This window comes from Aquarana catesbeiana, linkage group LG03, assembly GCF_042186555.1.
Source record: "Aquarana catesbeiana isolate 2022-GZ linkage group LG03, ASM4218655v1, whole genome shotgun sequence".
Taxonomy (NCBI): Eukaryota; Metazoa; Chordata; class Amphibia; order Anura; family Ranidae; genus Aquarana; species Aquarana catesbeiana.
The window spans coordinates 622,734,666-622,750,485 of record NC_133326.1 but is presented as its reverse complement, the minus strand read 5'-3'; the positions used below and the strand labels follow the sequence as shown (position 1 = coordinate 622,750,485).

Sequence of the window (15,820 nt, the reverse complement as noted above, 5' to 3'; positions counted from 1 at the left end):
AAAGGGGGTACCCAAGGAGGACAAGAAACTGGCAGTCATGTTCCCCCAGCTGCAGCATACTGCCAAGTTTGCTCCAGTGATGGGAGGGGGGATGATGAGGTCACTGACTGTAATTGGGGGCCTGAGAGGAGGAGGCACAACTCCAATGAGGCAGGGTGTCCTCTAGGGGGCAGCTTAAGGGCAGCCACCCTATTGCATCACACCGCACAGCTCCGCAGGTGCAGGGCGCTGCTGACTCCCCACTGACTTTTAAAAGTTCCTTGGTGTGGGCCCTTTTCAACACGTGAAGGGCCTGGTATGGATTTTGGGGGTGACATCCACGCCATATTTTTTTTGGTATTTTTATCTATATTGCCGGGATCAAACAATACATTACAGCTACGAGCAGTTTTAAATGACATTTTTTTCCTTTAGAAATGTCATTTTGCTGTGGCACTGTTATAAAAATGAGAAAGATATGCTAATTTACAGGCATACAAGGGACACCCCCCCAGGCACGATATTTAAAGGAATATTTCATTTTTATTGTTTAATTTTAAGAATTATTAAAATCACCGCCCCTGAAAAAAATTACGTTTTTAAACTTTTTTTTTGCATTGATACATGTCCCCTGGGGCAGGACCCCGGTCCACAAACACTTTTTATGGCAATAACTTGCATATAAGCCTTTAAAATTAGCACTTTTGATTTTTCACGTTTGTGTCCCATAGACTTTAACAGTGTTCGCGTGTTCGAACAAATTGGAGGACACACTGATGTGAAGGGGGCTGCTGATGGGGATACTCTGATGTGATGGGGGCTGCTGATGGGGACACACTGATGTGAAGGGGGCTGCTGATGGGGACAAACTGATGTGAAGGGGGCTGCTGATGAGGACACATTGATGTGAAGGGGGCTGCTGATGGGGACACACTGATGTGAAGGGGGCTGCTGATGGGGACACATTGATGTGATGTGATGTGACACTGATGTGAAGGGGGACGCTGTTGGGGACACTGATGTAAGGGGGATGCTGTTGGGAACACTCTGATATAAGGGGGGTGCTGATGGAGACACTCAAAATTCAAGTGGTTGTACACCCTGTACATCCACTTTTACCTACACATAAGTCTATATTAAGGCTTTCCTCTTAGGTGCTTGAAATATCTCCTAAACCTGCATGGTTTAGGAGATATTTACAAAAAAAATCTGTGGGCCAATGACTATGGCGCATGCGCCGATGTCTACAGCGCATGCTCACTTTAGAAAGGGCACATCATGCCATTTCTAATAGGGGTTGTGCCGTAACTGGCGACTCCCGCGCACATGCGCGGGAGTGACGTCACGTGACTCTGGCCAGTCACAGAGCCGGAGTTCGTGGCCCCCAGAAGGAAGAGGGGTGAAGATGGACACTCACTACTAGTGGGGACAGCGGTGACATCGCAGGCTTCCGTTTCAGGTAAGTGACACATAGTGGGCTACTATGTAATGCATAGTAGCCCATTATGCTTTACTTTTGCAGGCAAATCAAGAGGAAGTAAAACCCACCAAGGTTTACTTCCTCTTTAAAGCTATATAGCATTCTCCTTTACTCCTCCCTTGGCAACTACATAAAAGTTTATGCAGGGAGAGGAAGGAATGGTGGAGGAGCTGGACCAGCACAAATAGTAATTAGAGACTACCAGAGAAAAACAGGGCTATGATGTGCAAGGAGGAGGAAGGGGGCTGTGCTAGGCAATTGGCTCTTTCGGAAGTAGTCAGATTTTCTGGCAATTTTGGAGGCACATTGCAAGTAAATAAAAAATTATTTAGAAAGAAAAACACTAAGTAAAATATTTAAAATATATCTGTGCTTTTGCTCACAATTTTTAATTTGGTGACAGAGTCTCCTTAAGATGAACTCAAGCAACAAAATATCAAACAAGAGCTTAAACTCTCAGCATCACACTTGCAATGGGACTCGACCTATGAAGTCATCAAAACTTTGCCCGTTGTGCGCTGTCCTATTGCCCCTTAGGTTCTTCTCTAATAATGGAGAAGGACATACCATCCAAAATTTGCTGATCTTCATGTCAAATAGTGACTGTTGACGTTTGTTTGTTTTTCCAGAATGGAGGTGAGTGTCCCGATGTCAAGCCAACTGAATTGGTCCCTCATATGTCTCTCCAGCCCACTCAAAGCTACATACCTGTGAAAAAACATATGCCCTCGCACTCTGTTCTAAAGAGTGGCTATTGCGTCAAGCAAGGAAATATGGTAAGAAACGCTTGTGCTGTCCACTCAGTGTTAGCTTGGTGGTATTTGTCTGCAGATGATTTCCACAGCTGTAATTTTACTTTCAAGGTATTACAGTTTCCATGCAATGCAGCTGTGTATTCAACAAAAATGTATTTCCTGAGATATACTGATCTAACCTTAAAAATGTGGCTCCAGCCAAACAGCTGTGTACTGTTGAAATGTATATATATGCAAAGAGTTGTTTTATCTGCCAAACGATTGCAAACGAGTACACATACTTTTGTGATTCATTCATCTCTGTTCTGCTATAGTGTGTAGAACAAAAGGAATAAGATAATGCCATTCAGTTCAATGCCATTGCCGCCTGTCTGAGCTCTTCTACCCTACCAACAAGCTTTCTACCCATCAACTTATAGAGTGGGCTGTAAGCTCAAAGACTGGGGATGAATAAAATTAAAAGTTTTCACATTCTCAAGATTTCAGTAAAAATTGGGCAACTAGTCAATAAGGAACTAAAAATTTAAGGTGTTTTTTTTAATGGTGCAATAAGCTTTAAATTGCTCCTGATTATTATGAAAGTTTCCTGCACCAAAAAAAAGCCCCTTGTTAGCCTTAACATGTTTTTTTTTCACAGATATCGAAAAACAGTGAAAAAAGGAAAAAAATGAAAAGCAACAATAGGCAAATAATGATCAAAAATAAAAAAATAAGATGAACACAAATACAAAGAACACTAAAGTAAAAATGTATCAACCAACATAAATACAACCCAACAGCACATCTACAAATTACATTACAAAAAATAAACTCAGTTCAGAGTGGAAACGAGAGTTTCAGGTTTAGACAAATTTTGCAGACAGTGAAATGGGTACTTTTGAGATAAAATGGATTGAAATGAAAATTCTATTAATTTGTACTAAAGACAGTGTGACACTGGCCAGTGGCTAAAATGTAACTAGTACCTTTCTTACTTGAATTCGCTCCCTCACTGGCTGAACCATTGCAGAGTCTCGAATGCTGACGAGTGAGTTCTGACAGAAGTACACCTTACAGCAGAGGTGTAACTAGAACCTTCAGGGCCCAAATGCAAGAAACTGTAAAGGCTCCCCTGACTGCCAGCCAAAACCCCACATGGTGGTGGAATGTCAGGGCCTGGTCACAAGTGCGACCTTTGCGACCCTGGTAGTTACGCCACTAGTGTCAGTAGTTTTTTTTATTTTTGTTATTTTATTTTTTGAACAATTTTTTACCATTCTATCTTATTTATTTATTTTTTATTATTTATATACAATTTTTTTAGGAGACCTGTTGGGGGACTTTGGTGAAATATTAGGGGTCTAAACAGACCTCTGATGTTTCATCTTTGAGACAGGGAAAGGTGAAATATTAGGGGTCTAAACAGACCTCTGATGTTTCACCTTTGAGACAGGGAAAGCAGACTGAGGACACAGCCCTCAATCTTCTCTGCAGCCTCAGCAACACAGAATGAATGGACAGGAAAAGTTCTGTATACACACAGTTTACCATGTCTCGGTTATGAATGAACAGAGGCAATGATTGGTACGGATTACTGACTCTATTCATTAAAACAAGGAAGGGGCTGGTAAATGACACATTGCACCTTTCTTATCCAGGTGTACAGGGAACCACACTGGCCCCCTGGAGCATGGGGCTGGGTTGCAGTTGCGACCCCTGTATGTGCACCCTGCCTTACAGGTTTGGCCAATGAAGAAGTAGCACTGTAGCCTTTCTTAGCCCCCCCCCCCCTCAAAATTTTCAGGTCTCAAGGAACCTTTGCTTAAATCAATTCATCAGAGTTCAGTAGGAAGAATGCTCCTTACATTGGTGGCCAGTGAGAGGAATGCCCCTTACATTGGTAGTCAGTGGGAAGAATGTCCCTTACATTGGTGGTCATTGGTAAGAACAGCCCTTACACTGGTAGTCAGTGGGAAGAATGCCCCTTACATTGCTGGTCATTGGTAAGAATACCCCTTACATTGGTGGCCAGTGGAAGGAATTCACATTGGTGGTCAGTGAAAAGAATGCCCCTTACATTGGTGGACAGTGGGAAGAAAAACGCTTACACTGGTGGCCAGTGGGAAGAATGCCCTTTACATCGGTAGCCAGTGGGAAGAATGCCCCTTGCAATGGTGGCCAGTTGGAAGAATATCCCTTACACTGAAACAAAGGTGAAGGCAGTGACGGAAGTGTTGTTTTTTGTTTTTGTTTGTTTTTTTCATTAACTTTTTTTATCTGAATATAGATGTTTGTCCAAAGAATGTTTGAAGCCATTTACTGTTGACTGGTTCACTAACTCTGCTGGAAGTTTATTCCAAACATCAACTACCCTTTCAGTAAAATAATATTTTCTAAGATTAGTTTTGAACTTTTCTCAAGTTAGTTTGAGGTCATGTTGTATTTACGCATTTGTGCTACATGTGTAACCTGTTGGAACAGATGTAGGATTTTTTTTTCATTCTGCAGATCAGAATAAGCCCAATGAGTGGCCTTCCTTCCTGGTACCTTTGTACAGCATAATAATAAATATGTTATGGTTCAAACTCAGTCTTAAAGTGGTAGTAAAGTGTGGAAGAAAAAAAAAAACTACCCCCCTGCAAGTTAATGTCATAACATGCTAGTATGCATTGCATACCAGCACATTATAAGAGACTTACATTAAAACAAAACCCTCCAGTGGTGTACTCTCATTTCTGACAGGGCTTCCATCTCCACCGGTCTTCCATCTTCACTGGTCTTCCATCTTCACCGGTCTTCCTTTCAGGTTCACGGGCTCCAGCTGTTTGAATAGCCAAGCCACAATGATGTCCCTCCCACACACAGGATCCATGATTCCGGCACAGCGCGCTGAAGGGACGGCATACTCAGTATGCCATTCCTTCAGAGCGCAGTCACAGTGCACATGTGCCAGTGACGTCACAGGCTGCAGGAATAGTAAACATCTCCTAAACGGTGTACATTTCCTTGTACCTACAGGTAAGTTTTATCATAAGCTTACCTGTAGATACAAGTCAACAAGCGGTGTTTACTAACGAGTTCAAACCGAGCAGGACATTCTTTTCACAAATTTGAATGAAGATTAATCCTATAGTGCAGGGTAGTGCATATGAATAGGTTTTTTACATTTTCTAAAGGGATATGTCGTTTATTTTTAAAAAACCAACCTATTGGGTCTGTGCATAATAATTAATTATGATATTTTTGGTTTACACTTTGCAGTGGTAAAAACTGAGGCACTAGCCTACTGGTGTCAGCTTGAACTTCTAGCCTTGTTTTGTGGTTGCTGAGGGATTTTATTAATATGTATTGTTTGTTTCTGTTTTTCATTCCTCCCACCTTACTAAGAAGAAAAGGAAACCTTTTCGTAGAAAAACTCACTACCCTACCACAACCCCAGTCATGCAAACCAGAAAGAATTTATAAGAAAAAGACAGTATAACCAAAGAGAGATTATAATAATGTGGATCCGTAATCAAAAAGCCCTCCACTAAAGTAGCGCTAATAAAGAGGTTTATTCCTCAATTTAGGAAAGTGGACAGAGCTTTGCAAATCATTCCATTATACCCCTTGTTCAACTGTGCACCCAAGACTGCATAGATATAGCTTAACCATTTGAGTACTAGCCTGTAACACACCTTCATCAACAATCCATTTTTCAGAGCTGTGATAATTTGACTGACAGTTACTCTGTTATACAAAACTGTACTTAAATGAATTTTATACACATTTTTAGAAAGAGATAGAGCTTTATTTTGGTGGCATTTACTAGCCACTGGCTTTTTTATGTGTTACTCTTTAATCACTTCCTGTCCACTGTATGCAGAATGACAGCCACAGAGTGGTTGTATTATCCTGACTGGGCGTCATATGACATACAGCAGGATAAGCCGCTCTTGCACGCCCATGAGGGCGCACAGCGAGGCGATCAACACTGTGGTGTGTCACTCTGACACCTCTAGGTAAAGAGCTTATTACGTAGGCTCTTTACCATCTGATCAGCTGTGTCCAATCACAGCTGGTCACATCGTAACCAGCAAGTGCCGTTTACCGGCTTTTCCTCTATTCGCGCTGACAGAGGAGAGCCGATCAGTGGCTGTCCTGACAGGGGGGGGGGGGTCTGTGCTGATAATCAGCGCATTGATTATCAGTGCAGACCCATCAATGTTGCCCACAAGAGTCCATCAGGCATGCCAACCCATGCCCACCACCACTGTCCGTTTACACCCGGCTGTCCTCCGATCCATTCTGTCTAGACAGAGAGGGACCGGATCGGATTGGAGGTAGGCAGGTGTAAACCAACTCAAGCCATTTACACCCACTGGTTGAATGGATAGTCCAATCACGTCTGCCTGAAAAACTGATAAACGGACCTTCATGTGAAAGGGGCCTTAGATGTTTTAAACTTAGGAGTCTTGTAACTGGGGGGGTGGAACCTGATAGGGATTCACACACACTAGTTCCCCGTCAGGTCTGCTCCCCTTAGGATTGATGGCAGACAGTGGATGAATCCTTAGCTAATAGAAAGCCTGCTGTTGGCTATAGAATCTGCTCACTGCCTACTGTCATTTAAAAGGCGAGACTAGACCTGATGGGGAACTAATGTCTCAGCTTCCCCATCAGGCTCTGCCCACTGTAGCACTGTAGAGGCTTGACCCGCAGGTGGTCTGGTTGAGGCGATCAGGGTGGGACTAACGCTGACGTCTGATGTGGACGCTTGGCGCGCTGACCAATGTGGATGTTCGGCGTGCTGACCAATGCGAGGCTCGACCCGCATGAGTTTGTCCCATAGAATTTAATGTGATATCCAACCTACCTCAGAGCGAGGCTTGGAACGCACGCACCAGCACCATCTTGCTAAACAGGAAGTGTTTGTGGCAATACGTTGGAGGCTTCAATTTCAATCACAGGTTGGCATTTACACACTTGGGGTCTTATCCCTAATATAAACACAGTGACTACAGCAGGCTCATACCCCAGATGATGTCTCCTTAGACAAAACGCGTCGGTACGAGCCCTGCTGATGCTATTGCGTTGCTGTCTAATACAAGCGTTTGTTTATCCATTCAAATGTGAGGATTCCCAATTTTATTACATTTAATTTGTTATTACGGGTTCACACTATGTGGAGTATTTGTTTCCTTTTTGGTCACACTGGTTGACTGCATGAGAAAGACTCTGCTCATTTTGTTGGTCACATCTGCAAAGTGTTTATCTGAGCCATCCATTGGACGGAGGTATCATCTTCCACCTTGGTCAGAAGTACAAGCGTGGATGTCCCATGTATTGGTGTTCATACCATAAGCCTTGTTGACTCATTTGAGTCCATTCACTCCGGTAAGCCTTCTCACAACCGGTGGTGGTCGTTTTGTATACTCACTCAACATTTGATGTCACGAGGAACATGTTTTTTCTTCACTTGATCCAGTTCATTTCTTTTCACCCTTATTCATCTCTTCACTTTATGGACTTACCAAAATTTTAGGACACTTTATGGACACATTTAGTGTTTGGTATGCAATAGGGGGCGCTAGAGACCTAAAACCATAGGAACTGCCACTAGAACCACACACAATCCTCATCAAAGGCAGTGAGTTATATAGTACTGATTGTGCTAAAGCAAAAATATACCAAATACATATTATATAATAAAAATAAAAAAATATAAATAAAAATACAAAAAATACAAAACATATATATATAAATAGAAATTAAAAGTATAAAGTGATATGATCAAAAAAGTTCTTAGTGCAAGTGTAATTGATATAATCGTGATGGTTGATTGTCCCAATCCATTGAAGAGATCAGAGCAAACAATTAGTTGAAAAACACCACCAAAGCAGACACATAAATCTTCAAAGATGCAACAAATCTTGCGATGATATAAAGGTTCCGTCACCAAAGAGCAAAAAATCACCTAAGAATAATAGATATCTGCTTACCAGATACCAATGACTCCTTTAACTAAAAAGAGAGTCATTAGCGCTTGTACAGGATTGTGCCTGTTCACATGAAGGCTGGAAGCCTGAAGACGTTCACAAACGAAACGTACGTCGGAGCGGTACGTGGTCACATGTTCAGATTCGTCCTACCAACTTCCGGATTATCTGGCTAGCTAGACGCACGGGGTGGAACACACGCCGCATGTGCGATGTGATGCGAAGGGTTTTGGACACCATTCACCCTGACATGCAAGCAGTCCCAGTGCCGGGTAGGCACCGATCAATGTAAGAGGCCATTTAGCTATTTTATTGTTCTTCTTTTTTATGCATTAAACGGTTTTACACTATGGAGATTCCCTTTTGTTTCTCATATTTCCTATCCTGAATGAATGGGACGGGAGGGATCTATGCCTAAAGCACCACCCAGCCTTCCAGCCTTCATGTGAACAGGCACAATCCTGTACAAGCGCTAATGACTCTCTTTTTAGTTAAAGGAGTCATTGGTATCTGGTAAGCAGATATCTATTATCCTTAGGTGATTTTTTCCTCTTTGGTGACGGAACCTTTATATCATCGCAAGATTTGTTGCATCTTTGAAGATTTATGTGTCTGCTTTGGTGGTGTTTTTCAACTAATTGTTTGCTCTGATCTCTTCAATGGATTGGGACAATCAACCATCACGATTATATCAATTACACTTGCACTAAGAACTTTTTTGATCATATCACTTTATACTTTTAATTTCAATTTATATATATATGTTTTGTATTTTTTGTATTTTTATTTATATTTTTTTATTTTTATTATATAATATGTATTTGGTATATTTTTGCTTTAGCACAATCAGTACTATATAACTCACTGCGTTTGATGAGGATTGTGTGTGGTTCTAGTGGCAGTTCCTATGGTTTTAGGTCTCTAGCGCCCCCTATTGTATACCATTCCTTATTTGATTGTTCTCATTCAAATTAAGGGGAGCAGCTTGCACTTGTGTTGTTTTTTTGTGTTTTTTTGGTTATCTATTGATCATCCACGGGTAACACACTTCTTTGGGTCAGTTTAATTACTGATCCTCTATGTAGGCTAATTTTTAATTTTTCAATTTTAATCTATCATTCTAATTCATCAATTTATAATTATTAATTTTTCAATATTTATTTTTCCATATTTGTAAGCTCACACTATTGCTACCACTGGCGCGAGAGTATTGTTTATCTACCTTCAGTGTTTATTATACAATTTTGTGTTTATTCACATTGATTTATACTGATTTTGAACACATTGTTTTCACACACATGATTTTGTAGCAGTACAGAATCTTTAGCGCTGCACATATTTCTGTTTCTAGTTTGATTTGCATTTGTCTATGGCTGCGCTAATGGCTAGTTGAAGTTTTTTGGTGTCAGTGCGATATACATAATTTTCCATTCTTACACCTATAACAAGGCCATTATTCAGCTTTAGTCAAAGCTGCACTATTTGTTTCTTATCTACAGATGCCCCTATTTACATAAGCAGTTGTTTGGTAAAGGTGAACTAACCCTTTGACAACCAGCAACAGATAGTGGCGGAAAAAAATCCGCAATGCTACACTGCGTACAGGGACAGGCACCCTGCCTGTCTCTGTATGGCTAGTTAGAGTAGGTCTTGAATACCTCCAGTTTCATTATCTAAAAACTGGAGGTAATTATTTTTTAATTTGGTGAATACTAGCGCGACTTTTTGAAAGCAGCACTATTAGGAACTACCTAAATCTGCTGCACATGTCACTAAAGTTACTGAGAGGGGCAGTAGGATTTTTTTAATCTGGTGCAGGCTATTTTATTATTATTATAGAGGATTTATATAGCGCCGACAGATTACGCAGTGCTTTACAACATAAGGGCAGGCAGTACAATTATAATACAATTTAATAGGAATCAGAGGGCCCTGCTCGTTAGAGCTTACAATCTAAGAAGGAGGGTCAAGAAATACAAAAGCTTAATACTGTGGGGGGCTGATGGAGAAAATAAATGTACAGTTGTTAGGTGAGGGCCGGATAGGCCTCTCTGAAGAGATGAGATTTAACGGGCCAGAAAACTGTTGGTTAATTTATAGTATATGACCTGGAGCTGAGTGAAACTAGGAGGAGGGCCAGCATGATTGGGGCATGCAGAAGAGGCGGAGTATTACGTGGCGTGATGTTTTGAAAGATGTATTCCGCTTACCAGATTGAAGGGTCTGAAAGTTGAGGGGGTGCACTGTAGTGGGTAGAGGGGAGGGGCATTTTGTCAAAGCTCAGTTGGCGCTTGTCCCAGAGTCAGACAGGTTTCTCCCACCCTCCCTCCCTTGTTTGTTTTGCTCTTTTGGAGCTTCATAATTTTCTTGGGGTACGGTGGTACATGTAGTACGTTTTGGTCAGTCTGTATGTTTTAAATGGACATGCAGTTTTATGGGTTCATTTATTTCTAGTCATAGCAGCAGGCCGGGGGTCTATTTGGTCTGGATGAAATATTGGAGAATTAGGGGTTGTGCCCATCTGGAGGTATAGGGGTAATTTCCTAACAATACGGTGGTAACATTAGGATTTTAAGTAGGTTGTATCTGGTAGTAAGTAAATAGTAAGTGTTAATTGTCTCTGAGGCTTAGTAAGTTGCGGCTGGGGCCTTTCATGGGGTGGCAGATACAACCTGTTGGTTGTAAGTTGGCCTTCAAAGACCTTAGACCGGGTAGGATTAAGCTGAGGTTTTGTTTATTTGTTATGCATTAATTGTATTATATGCATTATGGTTGTTTCTTTTGATTGTTGTATTTAATGGTTTTGTAATAAAAAGGCTGCTGTGGCCTTTCGATTCCAAATAATATGTTGTCGTCTGGTCAATTTGGGAAGGGGAGGAGGGGACCAAGTGTTTATCCTTTATAGATAACCTGAGCCTCTGCATTCTGTGTGTCCCGCAGTCATGAATACTCCAGTGATGACCCAAACCAACTATTTCCATTACTAACAGATGCAGCTGCTGTGTGTAATGTACTATACTGTAGTAGCATCAGCTACATACATTAAGCAGTGCTGTTGTCTGGCAGCAGTACAGGCAACTTCCCATCTGCTGCTAGAACTAAATCTAGTCGGCCAGAAACGCTTCACCATTTAGTCTTGTATTTTTATTACTACAGTATATTACAACACATACAGCGGGCCATAGGCGTGCGCACAGGGTGTGCCAGGTGTGCTTGAGCACACCCTAATCGCCTTGTGTGGTGCATATTCCCCCCCTGTTTAGACCACTGATATTTCACCAAATAAAAAAATGTTAAAAAATAAAATCTTTAAAAAAGAATAAAAATAAAACTACTGACACTGTCCGCTGCCCTACTGACACCAATCTCTGTCCTTATGACACCGTCCACTGCTCTACTGACACCATCAGTACATATACACACGCACACACACATGCATATGTATTTGAGCTTTGGGGTGCACACCCTAATGCAATAGGCTGCGCACACCTATGCAGCGGGCACATCACTTAGCAATGGAAATAGTTTGTTAGAGACAGTTTGGCCAAAATTAATTATTTAGAGTCAAGTAAACCTGGAATTCTACTTTAACCACTTCGGCCCCGGACCATTTGGCTGGCCAAAGACCAGAGCACTTTTTGTGATTTGGCAATGCGTCGCTTTAACTACCAATTGCGCAGATGTGCGACGTGGCTCCCAAACAAAATTGACCTCCTTTTTTCCCCCACAAATAGAGCTTTCTTTTGGTGGTATGTGATCACCTCTGTGGTTTTTATTTTTTGCGCTATAAACAAAAAAAGAGCGACAATTTTGAAAAAAAGCAATATTTTCTACTTTTTACTATAATAAATATCCCCAAAAAATATATAAAAAAAAATTTTTTTCCTCAGTTTAGGCCGATACGTATTCTTCTACATATTTTTGTTAAATAAATCGCAATAAGCGTTTATTGATTGGTTTGCACAAAAGTTATAGCTTCTACAAAATAGGGGATAGTTTTATGGCATTTTTATTAATCTTTTTTTTTTTTTACTAGTAATCGCGTCTGCGACATTATGGCGGACAAATCGGACACTTTTGGCACTATTTTGGAACCATTCACATTTATGCAGCGATCAGTGCGATTACTGTGTAAATGTGACTGGCAGTGAAGGGGTTAACCAGGAGGGGGCGCTGTAGGGGTTAAGTGTGTCCTAAGGAGGTGTTCTAACTGTGGGGGGGATGGGCTATGCATGACACGACACTGATCACCACTCCCTATTACAGGGAGCGGTGATCAGTGTCAGTGTCATTAGGCAGAACGGGGAAATGCTTGTTTACATCAGCATTTCCCCGTTCTTCCTCTCCGTGAGACGACTGCGGGTATCCCTGCGGACATCGAGTCCGCGGGACCAGCCGACGAGCTTGCGGCGGGAGCACGCACCTGCTATCCGGACCTCGCGAAATCACGTACAGTAAAACTGCGGCGGCTGGTCCGCAAGCGGTTAAGTATTTACCTTAAGAAAAGTCAAAGGAAAAAAGTTCAGAGTGTAGAAAGCGCACAGTTTGCAGCCACATTTCCCCCATAGCATCCGAAGATAAAGCCTGAGTTCCTGTCACCTTTTCTGTTCTGTATGAAGCTTTAGGACCTAAATAAAACACAGCTATAATTAAGTAATTAACTAGATCTTATTTACACTGGAATTTTAATTACAGCGTGTGGGTGATTATCAGTGCTGAAATATTCCATTCATTAGTTGTAGAACAGAAGGGCAAGCAGCCAGCTATGTGCAGTGACACCGCCCAACGCTCCAGGTGATTGTGGGGTCATGAGCAATGGGACAAATGCACATGCTGTCTTACCCATAACTACACCGATATGGGAAATTAAGGCCCACTTGTGCCCACTCTGTTGATCTGTGACCCTGATTCAAGAACCCCAACACTTCCCAGCCTCTTTTTCAGTTCATAAACACATAAGAAAAAGTCCTCATGCTCAAAGATGTGTTTTACTGTGTAAATCATTTATGTATATGACTAAGGTCACCACCTGTTCTGAAAAACTGTACCACCCTTATAATCTCTTTCCTGCAATTCACATTTTTACCAGCAGGCACTTTCAGCAAGTCATATTCCAGTAGGTAGTGTATGAACATGACAGCTGTTATTTATGATGTCGAGCAGTGTTGCTAACCTACCAGATTGGAATTTACTGACACGACACCCAAAATTTACTGGCACAGCCACGTTGTTACTGGCATTTCCAAAAGTTACAAAATGACAGTTGTAAGTGCAAATTTCAGTTTTCTCTCACAGTGACAGTCTCTCTGCACTCCAGTCCTGTGCCTGGCTTGCCTTCCTCCTGTCCTGCAGACCCGCACACGAGATTCCGGCTGCCCTGCTCCGCTCCCTTCCACCATGACCTCACATGACATGCTCAGGCACCACCCCTGCCAGAAGTGCCCCCAAAACATCATGTAGCAGGCACTCGGATGGCCTTGGCTGGCTCCAGACTGGAACTGTGCATGCGCAGTTCCAAGCCGAGCATCACAGCAATATTTTTTACTGGCAGCCTTTTCCTGTCACTGGCATTTACTGGAGAAAGGAGAAAAGTGCAAATTTTTTTACTGGCTGCCAGTAAAAATACTGATGGTTGGCAACACTGATGTCAAGGGACCTTGGTTCACATTTTAGATCTTTACCCAAGGAAATGAAAGTGTATGTCTGCCTGAACTCTTCTTTATTTTTAGATAGAGTAGTTTTGCAGGCTGTGTGTAGCGCCCCCTAGCAGTGGGTTGTTTTGCCAATTACTGTGTCTGGGCCTTCTGTAAAGTTTGAATGTTAGAAACCTCTCCCGTTGCTCTGGCCTTCTCTTCTTAGCATACAAGCCTTATCAGGAAACTCACCCTTACTTGTCACAACTTAGTTGTACAGGGCCACCAGATCCCACGGTTGCAAACAGGTTTGTCGTGGGCTACAAGGCACATGATCCAGACGAGGAACTCATCATTACTGCAAGGCTGGCTGATCCCCTGCTCTTGGCCACCACGAGTTTCTTGAATGTGCCAGACTCTGGACTTACTCCCCAGGTATAGGTCGCCTTGTAATCCACAGGAATAAAGAAACTCCTGTGTGAACTCCTCTTACTGAAGGTATCTTTGCAACAGAACAATTCATTTTTAATATGGTTCATTTCCTCATGGCTGGTCAAGTCTGGAACTCTTGCCTACTAAAAGGGTACTCCTCACTAGGCAAAGTACAGGCAGCATTCCCCTGAAAGGGACGACCACTTCATGGAAATTTCACATCTCTGCCAAGGCCCTAGTTCATCCACGAGGGCCAAGGTCATGCTTTTCACACCCCTAACTACTCTTCTTCTCCCAGACTACACCACTCTTCGCTACTTCTACAGCTAATCGAAAGGCAGTGGGGACCCTTTGAAGGAGCTAAATAGATGACACCCCAGACCCCTGTGACAGGGTTCTACATGTATACCACTGAGAAAATTTACCTTTGGTTCTTGCCCTAGAGACACAACAGGAAGTCAAAGGAAATCTCCCATATTGAGTTGATTTAGATTTTTCTTCTGTACACTCACTTTGCAATTTGTAAATTGATAAAAAATAAACAATTAAAATATATATTTTTTAAATCATTCTTACTTTACAGCATTTCTTCACATCTGCCTAAAACTTTTGCGCAGTACTGTATATACAGTATACAGTTTATCAATATCAAGTAATTTTCATTAAGTATAAATCATCAGCATTCCTTCTGCTGTGGTTCCTCTTGCCGGTTTTTACAACACTACAGGACGAACCACAGCTTTCAGCAAGAGGAATGCCACATGATTTCAAAATGATTGAAAATGACTTTTGAAATTGTATTAAGAGTGGGAGCAGGTATTCGGCACACCAAAAAGCAGCGAAATTGCAACATTCAATACATAGACCATTGGAAAGGTAAGTATATAGCGTCTTCTTTTACAGGTTTGGTTTAATTGACAAGTGATCTTGTGGTGACAGGGCCACTTTACTATGTGCAAGCTTACATAAGATTTTAGTGATTGGGTTTGCACATACTTTACAATATAATGCATCTGTGTGTTCTGGGAATTGACATGTAATTGATAATGATCAGATGTGTCAGTTGAGGCTTCTGGAAGGGTGTCTCTAATATGTAAACCTTCTTGTCGTCATCTTTGGTTTATGTGGTTATAGGGACTCAGCAGGGATGTCACAGTGACAGAAATATAGATAGAAGATTGATAAACCTGCACCGCACATGTCGGGGAGGTTCATGTGCTATGAGTAATGAGGGAACTGTTACTGTGCCATAAATAATGAGAGAAGTACAAATATGATAAATATCATGTGTAGAGATGCTTGCACAACATAGTGACAAGGTAACACCATATCTCAGGCTATTATCTCACCACTCTCCACTTTACCACTTTCCTAATTACTACAGGTCTTTATATAGCACTGACAATTTACACAGTGCTTTACTTTTTTTTTAATTCACATCAGTCTCGGACCTCAGGGAGCTTACAATTATCAGTCCTCATCTCACTTGCATTTGAGCACACCCGGGCAAGCACAGGTAGAATATGAAATCCCCAATGCCGCTAGTACAGTGGGGAAAATAATTATTTGATCCCTGCAGATTTT

At 41.8% G+C, this 15,820-nt stretch overlaps 1 protein-coding gene across 3 annotated transcripts in view; it reads left to right on the top strand.

Annotated features, from left to right (window-relative positions):
- The window catches only part of PLEKHA2 (pleckstrin homology domain containing A2), a 195,392-nt gene that overhangs the window by 131,040 nt on the left and 48,532 nt on the right, over window positions 1-15,820 (top strand). For all 3 annotated transcript variants that reach the window (XM_073622353.1, XM_073622352.1, XM_073622354.1), the window contains exon 7: window positions 2,089-2,235. In XM_073622353.1, the coding sequence (XP_073478454.1) occupies window positions 2,089-2,235 (147 nt within the window). The remainder of the gene's footprint in view (window positions 1-2,088; window positions 2,236-15,820) is intronic.